The following is a 13,514-nucleotide window of genomic DNA, read 5'->3' on the forward strand; positions in this document are numbered from 1 at the left end:
CACCTGAAGTAAACCAGCCCCCTTGCCCCTGCCCCCCCCCCCCCCCACACACACACAGGCTTTCAGCTCAGATTATCTGAGTGGCCAAAACACTTCCAACCTTAGTTAAGATTTTTGCAGACTGATAAAGTCCCCAGCATCTGGCAGAAGCAGATGGAATTTTTCTGCAAAGGAAGATGACATATCCAAATCCTCAAATGATTTATATAATTTTTCAAATCTGTAGTCATAAATAACCAGGAACCCTAGAAATCAACACCATGATCAATAAAACAAAAAAACACACAACAGAATGAGAATCACAGGTACTTCAAATACTGGGATTATTGGATGGTGACTATAAAATAAATGTGCATATTATGTTCAGGAGGATAAGTATCATGCCTAAACAATTTATCAAGTAACTGAAAACTTTAAAAATCAATACAACAATTATGTAAAAAAGCTAAAATTAAATTGGAGAACTGAAATTTCAAAAACCAAAATTAAAAATGTAGTTGATTAACTTAACCACACTTTAGACAAAATTGAAGGAGAATTACATGAATTAAAGATTGGTCAGAATAAACCTTCCAGAATGTAGCACAGAGAAACAAAAAGATGTAAAAAACAGGAGAATATTAAAGAAAGAGAAGTCGTAGGGAGAAGACCTAACACATGTTTAGACCTTCTCAAGAAGGAAATAGGAAATAATGTGAAGAAGAGTTATATATAAAGAGATTCAGCTAGAAGTTTCTTACACATTCAAGAAGCTTAATGAATTCAAAGTAGGATATTTTGTTATAAATTCACAGCTTGATATATCATATGAAAATATAGTATGTCAAAGACAAAGAGAACATCTGTAAGATAGCTAAAAAAAAATAATAGATATGTTTTAACAAGCTGGAGACTGACTTCTCAACAGCGAATGTTATTCTGTATGTTGACCGAAGATAATACTTAATCTAGAATTCTATACTCAGAGTACCCTTTGAGAATGAGACATTTTTAGACAAATGGACAAATAAGTAAAGTAAACCTTGCCACCACACTCAGTGGAACTCTAAAGGATGTACTTTAGAGAAAAAGTAATCCTCGATGGAATGTCAGAGATAAAGGAAACAATGCTTTGGAAAGAAAGTAATAAATACATAAATATAATTATGTAATCTTTATAAACTATAAAGCAAAGTCTTGTAGTATGTATGTACACACACATTTAAATAAACAGTATGACCCCAAAACTGTATAAAATCAAGGGAGTTGGAAAGGGTAAGTAGATTTAAGATGATCAGAGATCCCTGAATTTTTTGAGAGACTTGTAAAATTTATCCACTAGCATTAATAAGAATGCATCTTATAATTTCCGGGAATTAGAGAGTAGTCATTTTTGGTGAGTGGGTGGGGACCATTATTCTGCCAGCCACCATAGTATTAAAAAATGCCTTGAAATAAATCTTAAGATGTACAGGAGCTCCATGGAGAAAATAGAAAATTATAAAACTGTCAGGAAATTAAAGACCAAAGTAAATGCAGGGAGATATCATGTTCACACAGTAGAAGTTTCACTAGAAGACATCAGTTCTCCCAAAACTGATGTATACATATATACACACACATGCACATTTCCCCCCCCCAAATTTTGTAAATGATTCTAAATTTTATATGTAAATTCATAGGGTCTCACCACTTATATTTAACATTGTACTATAGGCTTTAACCAGGGCAGTTAGGCAAGAAAAGGAAATAAAAGGCATGCAGATTTGAGTGCAAGAAGTAAAACTGTATTTGCAAATGACATATTCTTGCATATAGGAAGTCTTCAGGAGTATACACACACAAAAATTAGAGCTAGCTTAGCAAGATTGCAGGATACAGATCAACATAAATAATAAATTGCATTTGTATACACTAGCAGTGAACAAAAAATTAAGAAAAAAATTCCATTTTTAATAGCATCAAAAGATAAAATACTTAGGAATAATTTAGCAAAGGAAGTATAAAACAGCCCTGGCTGGTGTGGCTCAGTTGGTTGGGCATTATCCAGTCCACTGAAATGTTCTCGGTTTAATTCCCCATCAGGGCACATGCCTGGGTTATGGACTCCATCCCAGGTAGGAGGCATGTGCAGGAGGCAGCCAAATGATGTTTCACTCTCACATAGATGTTTCTCTCCCTCTCCCTTCCTCTCTAAAAATAATAAAAATTTAAAAAGAGAAGTGTAAAGCATACACTAAAAACTTCAAAACACCATTTAAAGAAATTAAGACATAAATAAATGGATTGACATCCTGTGTTCATGGACTGGAAGAAGTAATATTGCTAAGATGCCAGTATTCCCCAGTTAATCTGTGCGTTCAACACAATTCCTGTCAAAATCCCAGCTGGTTTTTTGAACAAAAAAAACAAGCTGTTCCTAAGATTCATATGGAAATGAAAAGGATTCAAAAAGCCACACACATACAAAATCTTGAAAAAGAAGCAAAAAGATGGAAGACTCACATTCGATTTTCAAAGTTATTACAAATCTGTAATCATGAAGATAGTGCTACTGGCATAATGTGCTACTGGCATAATGACAGACATATAGACCAATGGAATAGAATTAAGAGTCCAGAAATAAGCTCTTACATGTATAGTCAGTTGATTTACTACAATGATGCCATGAAATTTTAATGGTGAAAGAATAGTCTTTTCAACAGATGATGTTGGAGCAACTGGCTACACACATGTAAAGTAGTGAGGTTGGACTCCAGCTTCATACCATACACAAAAATTAACTCAAAATGGATCAAAGACCTCAATGTAAAGAGCTAAAACCATAAAACTCTTAGAAGAAAACATAGGTATAAGTCTTTGTAACCTTAGATTAGGTGATGGTTTCTCTGATTCGACACCTAAATCACAGCATCTGAAGAAAAAGATAAATTGGATTTCATCAAAATTAAAAGCCAAAAAAACACTATCCAGAAAGTGAAAAGACAACCTACAGAATGTGATAAAATATTTGCAAGTCATGTATCTGATATATCTGATAAGAGTCTACTATCCTAAATATATAAGGAACTCTTGCAACTCAACAATAAAAAGACAAATTCATAGCTCAATTTTTAAGTATGCAAAGGGTTTGAATAGATATTTTTCCAAAGGAAGTATACAGATAGCCAATAAACACATGAAAAGATGCTGAATATCATTTGTCATTAGGTAATTGCACATCAAAACCACAATGAACTACCACTTCACACTTACTAGGATGGCTGTAATCAAAAAGATGTATAATAACAAATGTTCTCAAGAATGTGGGAAAATTGAAACCCTCTTACATTGCCAGTGAAAATGTAAAATGCTGTAAACTCTGAAAAATTCTGGCAGTTCCTCAAAAAGGTAAACATAGTTATCATATGACCCAACAATTATGCTTCTAGGTATATACCCAAGAGAACTGAAAACACATCTTCACACAAAAACTTGTGCAAATGTTCATGTCAGCATTATTTATGATAGCCAAAAAGCAAACACAACTCAAAATGTCCATCAGCTGATGAGTAGATAACCCAAATGTCATCAGTTCATACAATGGAATATTATTCAGTCATTTAAAAGGATGAAATACTGATATATGCCATAGCATGGTTGAACCTTGACAAATTTTTTAAGGGAAAGAAGCCAGACCTAAAAGGCTACATTTATATGAATCCATTTATACAAAATATTCAGAATATGAAAATATAACAACAAGAGTAGAGAATTGATTACCAAGGGCTAAGAAGAGGGGAAGATGGAAATTGGCTGCTGATAAAGTTGGGGTGTTTTTTTGTAGCGATGAAAATGCTCAGAAGTAGATAGTGATAATGGTTTCAAACCTTTTGAATAAACTAAAAATTAATGAATTGTTGAGGGGCAAATTTTATGGTATGTGAATTATATTTCTAAAGAAAGAAATGTATGCTGAGGGAAGAGTGAATATGACAGCAGTTTTTAACAGAATTTAAGACTTGCAATAATCTAGATAGATAGTTAGGATCTGGCTAACGAAGGGAAAGGAAGCAATGGATACCTGAGATATTTTGAAGGAAACAGTTGATCTTTTTGGTGACAAGATAAATGGAGAGAAAGAAAGGGATATAACATATCTATAACTTTTGGAGCCTAAATAGAATACTGAATAATTTCTTTATTTTTTTTACTTCTAAGCTTGAGCATAATATTTTAAGTAAGACAAAGTGTGGCATAAATAAACTAAATTAAGTGTATATTTAAATTTAAGTCTGTGTATTTGAACTTAAATGTCTTTAATTTATCTTTAGTTTTTTCACACTTAAGAGTAATTTTTACTGTTATATAAATTGGTATCAGTATTTCCTTTATTCATTTCAACAAATAACTACCTGTCCCTTTGCACTAGTCCTATTATGTATAGAGTAAAACGTTTAAATATACAATGCATTGTGTATGTTTCAAAAAGTATCTGAAAATTAAAACAATCATAATAAAGGAAAAACATGTATTAATGATGAAGTGAAATATATAAATATTTCAACTATATTTTCATTCAGTCTAAAACTTGTTTTAGTGCTCTTAGATAGTAGGATTTTATAGTAGTAAAATTTTCATTTTTTGACTTGCTTTTTCACTTGTCAATTCGTTCAGTTGGAGAATCGTCCTCAGGAAAGGCTTCAAGAAGTCTTGCACAGCATATCCCTGGCCCTGGTGGCATTGAAGGTGTGAAAGGAGCAGCATCAGGAGTCGTTGGTGAATTAGCGCGAGCCAGGTTGGCACTGGATGAAAGAGGGCAGAAACTGGGTGACCTAGAAGAAAGAACCACAGCTATGTTATCCAGTGCAGATTCATTTTCTAAACATGCTCATGAGGTATGTCTATCAAACAAACAAAAATCCTTGGTAAAACAAGTATGAAAATTATTGTATTTTTATAGCTGTTTTATATCTACCTGTGCATGAGTTTTTGTGTATCCTCTGTGCAATTGCAAATTCCTGATTTTTGCCACCAGAGGGAACTATTACAAGAATATGTCTCAGTAGCTTTTGGTCTTTTACTGAAGTTTATAAATCTGAGGGAACCTGCTTGTCTTCAGGCCTTTTCTTTGGAACTGTTTCTTAGGGAATGCAGTACCAAAGCTAACTTTCCTAAATTCCTCAGATTCTACCACCAGTTTCTCCTAGAGAAGGAAATAATTTTCCTCTCTTGATTCTTTAGGTAAATCTAAATAATATTGGCAAACACTTTTATTCAAATGAACAATACTAAATCTGCCTGTAGACCAATTCAGACAGAGATATAGTAAGATGCATTTTTGCAGTAAACTCATCTTGAACTGGAAAGTCATGGTGGAGCTTAAAAAGGGGCTCCGTCAAGTATGGCTTCCTAACTGGTCCTCTTGCAAATATGCTTTGTTGGCCAGCATAGTACTTTTTAAAAAACTGAATTTAGGCCTTTAGGTAGAATACATGTTTTTCATTTTTACACACAGGCCTTGATGCTTTACACTGGGTTACTTCACATTCTCAGTTCCTAGCTTACACCTTAAGGACATCTAGAGTTTGTTGTCTGAAAAATTCATGTTACGGTTTTATGTTTGAATACCCAGTCTACCAGCAATAGATCTGTAAATTCTTTAGTCAGAAGTCATCTCGTTCTTGCTCAAGAATGCTGACACCTAGAATGCATAAAAGAGGTAACTTGACTTGGAAAAGATTTTTCCAGGGCTTCAAAGAGATTCAGAGGTCCTTTGTCTTTGTTCTAGGCCGATAACACACCTCAGATGTAGCCCAGCAGCCTTCAGTCCAGGGCAGGAATTTTGTTGGCATAACCCTGCACCTGACTGAGACCTCTAAAGCATGTAACACTTCAGTCAATTTCAGACTATAGCCACACTCAAAATATTTAGCAAAGAGCTCAGTATCAAACTGGTAGTTTTTCCCTCTTATCAAATACCCCTGAATCGTATTTTAGAGTCTAAGGAAGACTATACATTGAGGTGGTTAAGATCATGGGTTCTTGAATCAGACCACATGGGCTCAAACCCCAGTTTCACCGTCGTTATTTTGGATAACCCCTTAAGCTTCCGTTTCTTCATTTATAAAATGGGGAGATAGTAATGCCTAACTCATCAAGTTGTTTCGAGAACCAGATGAAATCATGTAGGGAAAGTATGTCATGCAGTGCTGGCTCAGATGAAGTACTTGGTACATTTTAGATGGCAGTAATAGTAGCATTTTTAACCTTTCATTCCCAGGTTCTTTAAGCATTTTTAGTTAAAATTAAAGAACTGAAAATTACCTTATTATAAGTTATTAGCTTAGGTCACCAAAGAATGCACTGAGCCAAAATTTATTTATGTCATATGTCTAATAAATGTGAGGGTCTTCTAGACTGGTTCTTAATAGTTACGGACTTTTTTTCTTAAAATGACAGTTCTTACTGCTTTCATTATAAATTGATTCGAAGTAGACAGTACAGTGACACTACAGAACTTTTCAGAATGATAGGATGTTTTGGAAAAAATACAGTAATCAGTGATAACTTACAAATATTATTGTGGCATTTTTTGAGCATATTTGTCCCGTCTCCTCCCCTGTAGATGATGTTGAAATACAAGGATAAGAAGTGGTACCAGTTCTGACCACCGGAAACCCAGCGCAGGCCGACTTCAGCCAAAAGGGAAAAGATTTTCCTTTTCTATTTCATGAATTCTACTTTAGGAAAGTTAACATTCAAGGACGTTCATCACTGGACACTGTTCTTTCCTAGCACAATCATGCACTGTTTTACCACAGTCTTGTGGCTCTAACTGAGGAGTTCCCAAGCTCGGTGTGGATAGATGGTGTGGGCCAGCTCTGAGACGACAGTTGGGGAACTAAGCAGGTCACACGTTACCAACGAAGAAACAAAGGGGGATGTTGAGGAGACATGGCAGGGACTATTTCTGGATCATTCCTGTATTAAACTTTCATATGCCAAAAGATATATGCTCTTGTACCTGCCATCAGTGTTTGACCTCTGAGGGAGAGCCAGTAAGTTAGAAGCTCTGAAGCTGCAATGGTTCTGTTTGTCTCATTGACTGAATTATAAACAGCTGTCTTGGACCTTCCCTCCCTTAAACTGACTGGTCATCAGTATCATTAGCGACAAAGAAACAAACTGTTTGCTACCATATCTTTAGACAGATAAGCTGAATGGTGGGCTTTAAATAAAAACATACACATAGTTGACTTGTGTATGGGCTACTCTTGGATTCTTGTTATTGTATACTTTTGTTTAGTCCATATTTTGTCAAAAGCAAAACAAGGTGATCCATCACTTTTCATTGAAAAGTGTAGAGCATGACTGAACCCATCATCCTGGGAGTTTCCATGCGGTGGCTCTGCAGTGTGGAGAGAGACCTCCACGTGGTGAGGAGAATACTTCAGTGTCCCTTGTCCCCATTCTCATTAATTCAGCTAATGGGGATTTGACCAAAAGAGTTACTGGTTAAATTTGTAGGAATGTTCAAATTGGCTAAGTTTTTAATTTTGCTTGAATTTTTATAAAATGTTTAACCATATGTACCTTTGCATTATTTAATTTAAATTGCTTAAAAAGTGTTTCATTTCAGTAAAGTGCTCTGCTCCCTTTTTTAAATGCCCTTGATTTGCTAACAGTTCCAGTACACTCAGGTGATGAGCCACTTAAATCTTAGTGCACATGCTGTCGCATGGAAAATTACAAGCATCTGTTGTCAATAATTACCTATATAAGAGTCTAGTCTGATGACCTACAAAATATTTTCTGTAGAAATATGCTATACATCTGTACATGTCCTTTCAAGGCTTTAAAAAGCCCAAGGAAAGGAAACTATGTGCATTTTTATAACTAAATTATTTCTGTATTGGAATATAATGCAAATGAGACCATCAGTGGACAATAGATGACTGGTTCCTAAAATAGCATTGCAGACAGAAAAGAGACACTTGGTAAACCTTGGAAGTAATCTCATAAGCAGGCATCTGAGATTATTATTTATTATTAAAGCAGTGAAGGAAGAGCAAAATGGAAACATTATACTTAATATTAATGGAATTTAAATATTTTTTTCTATACAAAAATTGTTTAAAACTGTTTTCTTTTTTCATTGAGATAATCAGAGCACAAATGATAGCAAACGTGATGGTTGTTTTTCTATTCCATGTGATCATTAAAGGTATATGTAGAGCACCTTAATTTCATGCAGTCTGTTATGCATCTTTCCTCTTTACTCTTTTCATTAATAAAGCCTTTTGTTTACATTTTATAATGTGCACTACTACGGGGTACAAAAGTTTACATTTAAATTTACTTTAAATATCATTAGAGAGAGACTAAATATATGTGATAGAGATAATTGATCAAGCCAAAAGAAATATTTTAAAAATACAGTACTTTTCAAAAGTTTTTGAATTTGTAGAAAGTATCTATTGATAATATACTTCTGTTTTGTTAATGTCAGCTGTATGATGAACATTCAGCCGTTTACAAATTGCTTAATTTTTATTGTATATTATCTAATAAACCCATTGTTCCATATGTCACAGGAAGTAGTAGGCGTTTTTTAAAGGTATAGTTACAGATTTGAAGTTGAGAAGCACTAAATAAAGTAATATATTGGTTGATTACCCATTCAGGTTGAAGGGCATATTAGCTCTATTTAATTTGCTGTATTGTCTTAATTGTATATCCACTTCATTTTTACTGTCATTTTTCCTGTTGTATATAAAATGAACCGATCTTGTAATTATTTTCAAATAGAGAAGTAGATATGTTTACCTGAGATGGATTTTATAAGAAAATTTTAAACCAATATTTTGGGTTACTTTATTTCATTTTTAAATTAATCTACAAATTATGCACAGCACACTAGGAATTTAGGATTAGAAAGCTTGAAGTATTTTTGAAAATAGGAAATAGCTTCTCAAAGTTATACTTGACTCAGTCTGTAGATAAGAGACAGTCTGCAGTAATAACTAACCCAGGGAATTTATTGTAATTTGAGAGGTAACATCTCTATTTTTTTCCTTTTTAAATGCAGAAATAGTCACCAGCAAGCCAAGATTTCAGGAAAACAAACCAAAAATTTAAAAAGTCAAAATAGAAAATATTAGAAAAATGAAAGATTACGTGTGCTTCCTTCATATCCTCAGACATTATTCTTTATTGCATTTGTCCTTGGCTCTAAAATCGTTGAAGTATTCATGATTAGCAGTTTGTGAATAGGAAGTGGTTTCCCTATATAGGCCACATAGCCAGTTCATTTCACTCTTCAGAACAAAATCCATATGTATTTGCTTAGAAAGTTATTCGAAGTCTTATACTCTGACAAATTCTGTATATGATAGCCGTTTGAAGTTTTGCATCATCTTAATCCCCTTGGTTTGCATTTCAATTGTACAAAGTGTTTCCAAAAATGGTTATAGATATAAAACTGAGCTGTTGCTGACTTAATTTGATTTTTATATGGATGTGAAAAAATGCTGCTACTTGTCTATGTTATGTGTAGTGTATACAGTTTAATTAAGTGCAGTGCTTTAAAGAAAGGCATTTCTTTTGCTTAGAACTTCTTAATTGTAGGTACCTCTGAAGTTATTTCATATAAATATGTGAGTGTTTTAAACAAGTCTGAAAGTGTTACATACTTTTAGGTTCTGGGGGGCAGTGGGGGAAGACAGCTGAGAAAAAGAAAAATATGTGGAAGACACCACGGAGTTCAAAGTTTTACCCTGAGTTTTATATTCCATATACGTTTTGCTTAAGGCATTTTCTCATGTGACATTAGAAAAGCTATATCCAAAGGTAGATTTTTTGTGTCAAAGATTTATTTTACATTTTAACTTTGGGGATTTTGTTTAATTTTTTCTTTCAAAATAAAGAGCACTGAACTTTAAACTTGAATTTTTTTGCACTTTTTTAGGTAATGAATACTTTTTATTATAATTTAATCCACATTTCTCAGTTTAAATCCAGCGATACATATGTATAAAAACATACCAAAATCATGAGTATGCTGCTAGCTGCACCTTAAACAATTAAACTGATCATAGTTTTAAAACCTTTAATAGGGTTTTATATAGTTTTCAAGGATAAAATATAGTAAAATCATTTGCTGTGCATTTCAGTGTTCTAAGTTTTAAATTACTGCAACACTTTCAGATTTGTTTTAAGATCATCCAGTAACGTTATATTTATACATACTGCTAGAGAATATACTTTTAGTTTTAAAATGAAATTTTTATAACTGTACTCTTTAATTTTAAAAATGGTGAACTTGTTAAGTTTAAGTCAAAGTACTTAAAAAGTATGTATATTATCCATACAAAAAGTTATGTTTTACGCTTATAATAAGAAATACTGGTATCTCATATCGAGATACAATTAATTTTAAAGAATCATGCATCATTCAAAAGTCTTCACACATGACAGCAAAGAGATTATTTCTATGGTTTTAAAACCCTCTATTGAGCATTTTCAAATATTAACTTTACTTTGGAGAAAATGCCCACAACAAACATTGCAAGACCTTTCTCAATAGCTGCAGCTTGCTGTTGGATGCCTACCTTAACTATTGTTTTAAAATATATATATATTTAAAATAGTTTTCCAGATATTTTCTTCTACCTTTTTTAAAAATAAATTTCCAAAAATGAAAACAGAGTTTATGTATTTTTGTCAATGAAGGTTTTTATTTTGTAGTTTATAGGATTTGTTGATCAATATTCCTAGAATTTTTAATCTGTATTTCGTTTGAAAAAGAGCACTCCTCTATCTTAAGTGTCCTTTTTTTTCTTTTCCGTTTTAAAGTCTCTGTTCTCTTGGATTGAAATTTATGCCCATATTTATTTTTTTTCATTTAAAAATGAATGTGAAGATACTGTTTACAGCTTTTGTTAATTACACGTTCCATCATTCTGATCAATTTCTTGTAAAGTACAATGGGGATTATTTTTCCTGTGAATATTAATGATCTTACTACTGCAAAAGAAGTTTTAAAGGTTCTGTGGGAAGAAAATAGTTGTAACAACAGAAATTAAAGGGAAAACTTAGCTTACCTTGCTCGGCTGAATTAAATGGTTTTAATAACTCCCCAGTTATCAGGGTTATAACATTGCTTTCTTCCTTTATTAATACAGTCTTAAATTATTGGGCACAATTAATTTACAAGTTGAGTACAGTAGTTTAGGGCTACATTTAATTGCTCTTTTTATTACACTCTTTACATCAGAAAAATCATGAATATCAGTTTTGCCAGTATTTCACAACAAGGCTCATAGTTTAAACTAAAATTTTATAGTGTATGAGATGTAAATAAATCAGTATTTATTGTAGGTTGTTTTGCTCAGGCATTTAAAATGGATATAGGCTAATGGCAATGGAATCCTATTTATTTGGGAGTTTCATTTTTTAATACTTTTGCTATGTGTTTTGTGTTGTTTAAACTTTGCTTCAACTTAAGACAGTGTAAGGAGTTGACAACGGACTCATATCAGTAGGAAGCAATGCAAAGAGAGTAAATCGTGTTTTTAATTTTTTAATTACTTTTTTTGTAAATAAATGGTACCATAATACTTTAGGTGTGACCTCTGCTTAGCGTAATAGTTAGAACCAGAAAAACATTTTGCTTTCTAGTTATACTATTGGTTCATTGTAAATGAATGCATCACCAAAATCCATTAAAAAGAGCAAGACGAAGTTTTTCTCATTCAGGGGCAAGCATGCTTGGTGTAGAGCTCGAGCTTGTGTCGACCTTAAACTGTACATGCAGGTAGTGTTCAGTTGCTGCACTTCTTTTCTTTTTTATATCTTGCTCAGTCCAGTAACTATCTCAAAGGTGATTGCTGGAATATGCATTTTAAATATGGTTAAAAAAACCCATCTCTGTGTACTATTTCATTTGAAACAAAAATCAAAAAAGCACTATTGCAAACACTAAAAGTGTGTTTAACTTTGTAGTTATTTTGCATTCCTGTACTTTACAAACTGTCGTCACAGCAAAAGGTTTAAAATTAGGTAATGAAATATTTTTGTAAATAAATACCATCAAAGCTGGTATTTTAAAAATGTATTATAAATTACTGTTTCTGGAAAATGTTCATATATATATATGTATATGAATGTCTCTTTATGCTGAAGGGCTCTGATTGGGCAAAATAAAATACTCTCATCTCTCCTGAAACTAAACAAGCCCTTTTTTCTGGAAAATTTGTTTTAATTTTTTTCTCTGAATTGTGGAATTAACCCATTAGTTTAACCTAAGCAAAGGGAAAGTCAAGTTAGTCAAGTAATTCAAGACAAGCTGTATTTTTCTTACCTATCTGGACTTTTTGGTAAAAGTCACCTGCCCGTCTCTTCAGTGGAGGCAGAGCAGGGGGTGAGAGTCAAGGAGGTAGGCACTCGCTGTAGATGACACTTCGGGGCCTGTAGTGCGTACAGGCGTCCCCTGGGCATCGTCAGGGACGCAGATTCCGATTCAGAGCATCCGGGGTGGGATCTGCCTCTGCATCTCTAATCTCCCACGTAATACAGCTCCTACCAGTCCGTGGGATACACTTGGAGTCGCGAGGCTGTAGATAGTTGGCATTTTGCTACTTAATACTATCAGTGTCAGTGTCCAACGACTTGTACCAAAAATGCACATCACATTAATGGATCTAAAATAATATAACTTAAAGCAGATTTTCATTTTTTTATCATTGTTTGCATTTCAGAATAAAGAATATGGTAATTCTCTTACCAAAGTTTTATTTGGTTTTGAAATCTATGTACTGTTACTGTCCACATGGTGGCAGTCACATCTCACTGTCTGAGCCGTCCTGAGCTTATAGCACCCTGTAAGAAGGGAAAACCACAGACTTTGCAAAGGTTTATTTTCATGATGGATGCTTTTTATCAAGAAAATTATTAAAGTCTTAGATATGGAGCAGACAATGGTTAGTCTATTGGAAAGTTTACTCAGATAACCAAAACTCAATGAGGGACTGCTGGTGAATTGTTAGGCAAGTGGATTCCTCTTGTATTTCTAATTTTATTAAAAGTGGGCATCACCTGGCTGGGCGTGGCTCAGCGGTTGAGTGTCAACCGAGGATCCAGGAGGTCGAGGTTTCGATTCCTGGTGAGGGCACATGCCCGGGTTGTGGGCTCTTTCCCCAGTGGGGGGCATGTAGGAGGCAGCCGGTCAATGACTCTCTCATCAATGTTTCTCTCTCTCTCCCTCTCCCTTCCTCTCTCTGAAATCAATAAAGACATATTAAAAAAAAAAAAGTGGGCATCATACGTAGCTCCTTTTAAATGCCAAGCACAGCAGCCTGAGTAGGAAGGCCAGTATTCTGTCCCTAAGTTTAGTGCTAGCCATGCTGGTGACCTTTTCCAAGGCACTCACCTCTATTTGCCTGTTTCCTTATGTTTAAAAAGTAGGGTCTAAATATTGGCCTTACCTACCGCACAGTACTAGTAGAGATATAATAAAAATAACCTTTGAAAATTGTTAGAAAACAAAATTAGCA

At 33.8% G+C, this 13,514-nt stretch overlaps 1 protein-coding gene across 8 annotated transcripts in view; it reads left to right on the forward strand.

Annotated features, from left to right (window-relative positions):
* STXBP5 (syntaxin binding protein 5) overlaps positions 1-11,241 on the forward strand; it is a 135,034-nt gene extending 123,793 nt beyond the window's left edge. For all 8 annotated transcript variants that reach the window (XM_016223926.2, XM_016223929.2, XM_016223927.2 and 5 more), the window contains 2 exons: positions 4,636-4,856; positions 6,587-11,241. In XM_016223926.2, the coding sequence (XP_016079412.2) occupies positions 4,636-4,856; positions 6,587-6,628 (263 nt within the window). In that variant the 3' untranslated portion in view covers positions 6,629-11,241. The remainder of the gene's footprint in view (positions 1-4,635; positions 4,857-6,586) is intronic.
* Positions 11,242-13,514: the final 2,273 nt, after the last annotated feature.

This window comes from Miniopterus natalensis, chromosome 5 (assembly GCF_054644295.1).
Source record: "Miniopterus natalensis isolate mMinNat1 chromosome 5, mMinNat1.hap1, whole genome shotgun sequence".
In the NCBI taxonomy this organism is placed as follows: domain Eukaryota; kingdom Metazoa; phylum Chordata; class Mammalia; order Chiroptera; family Miniopteridae; genus Miniopterus; species Miniopterus natalensis.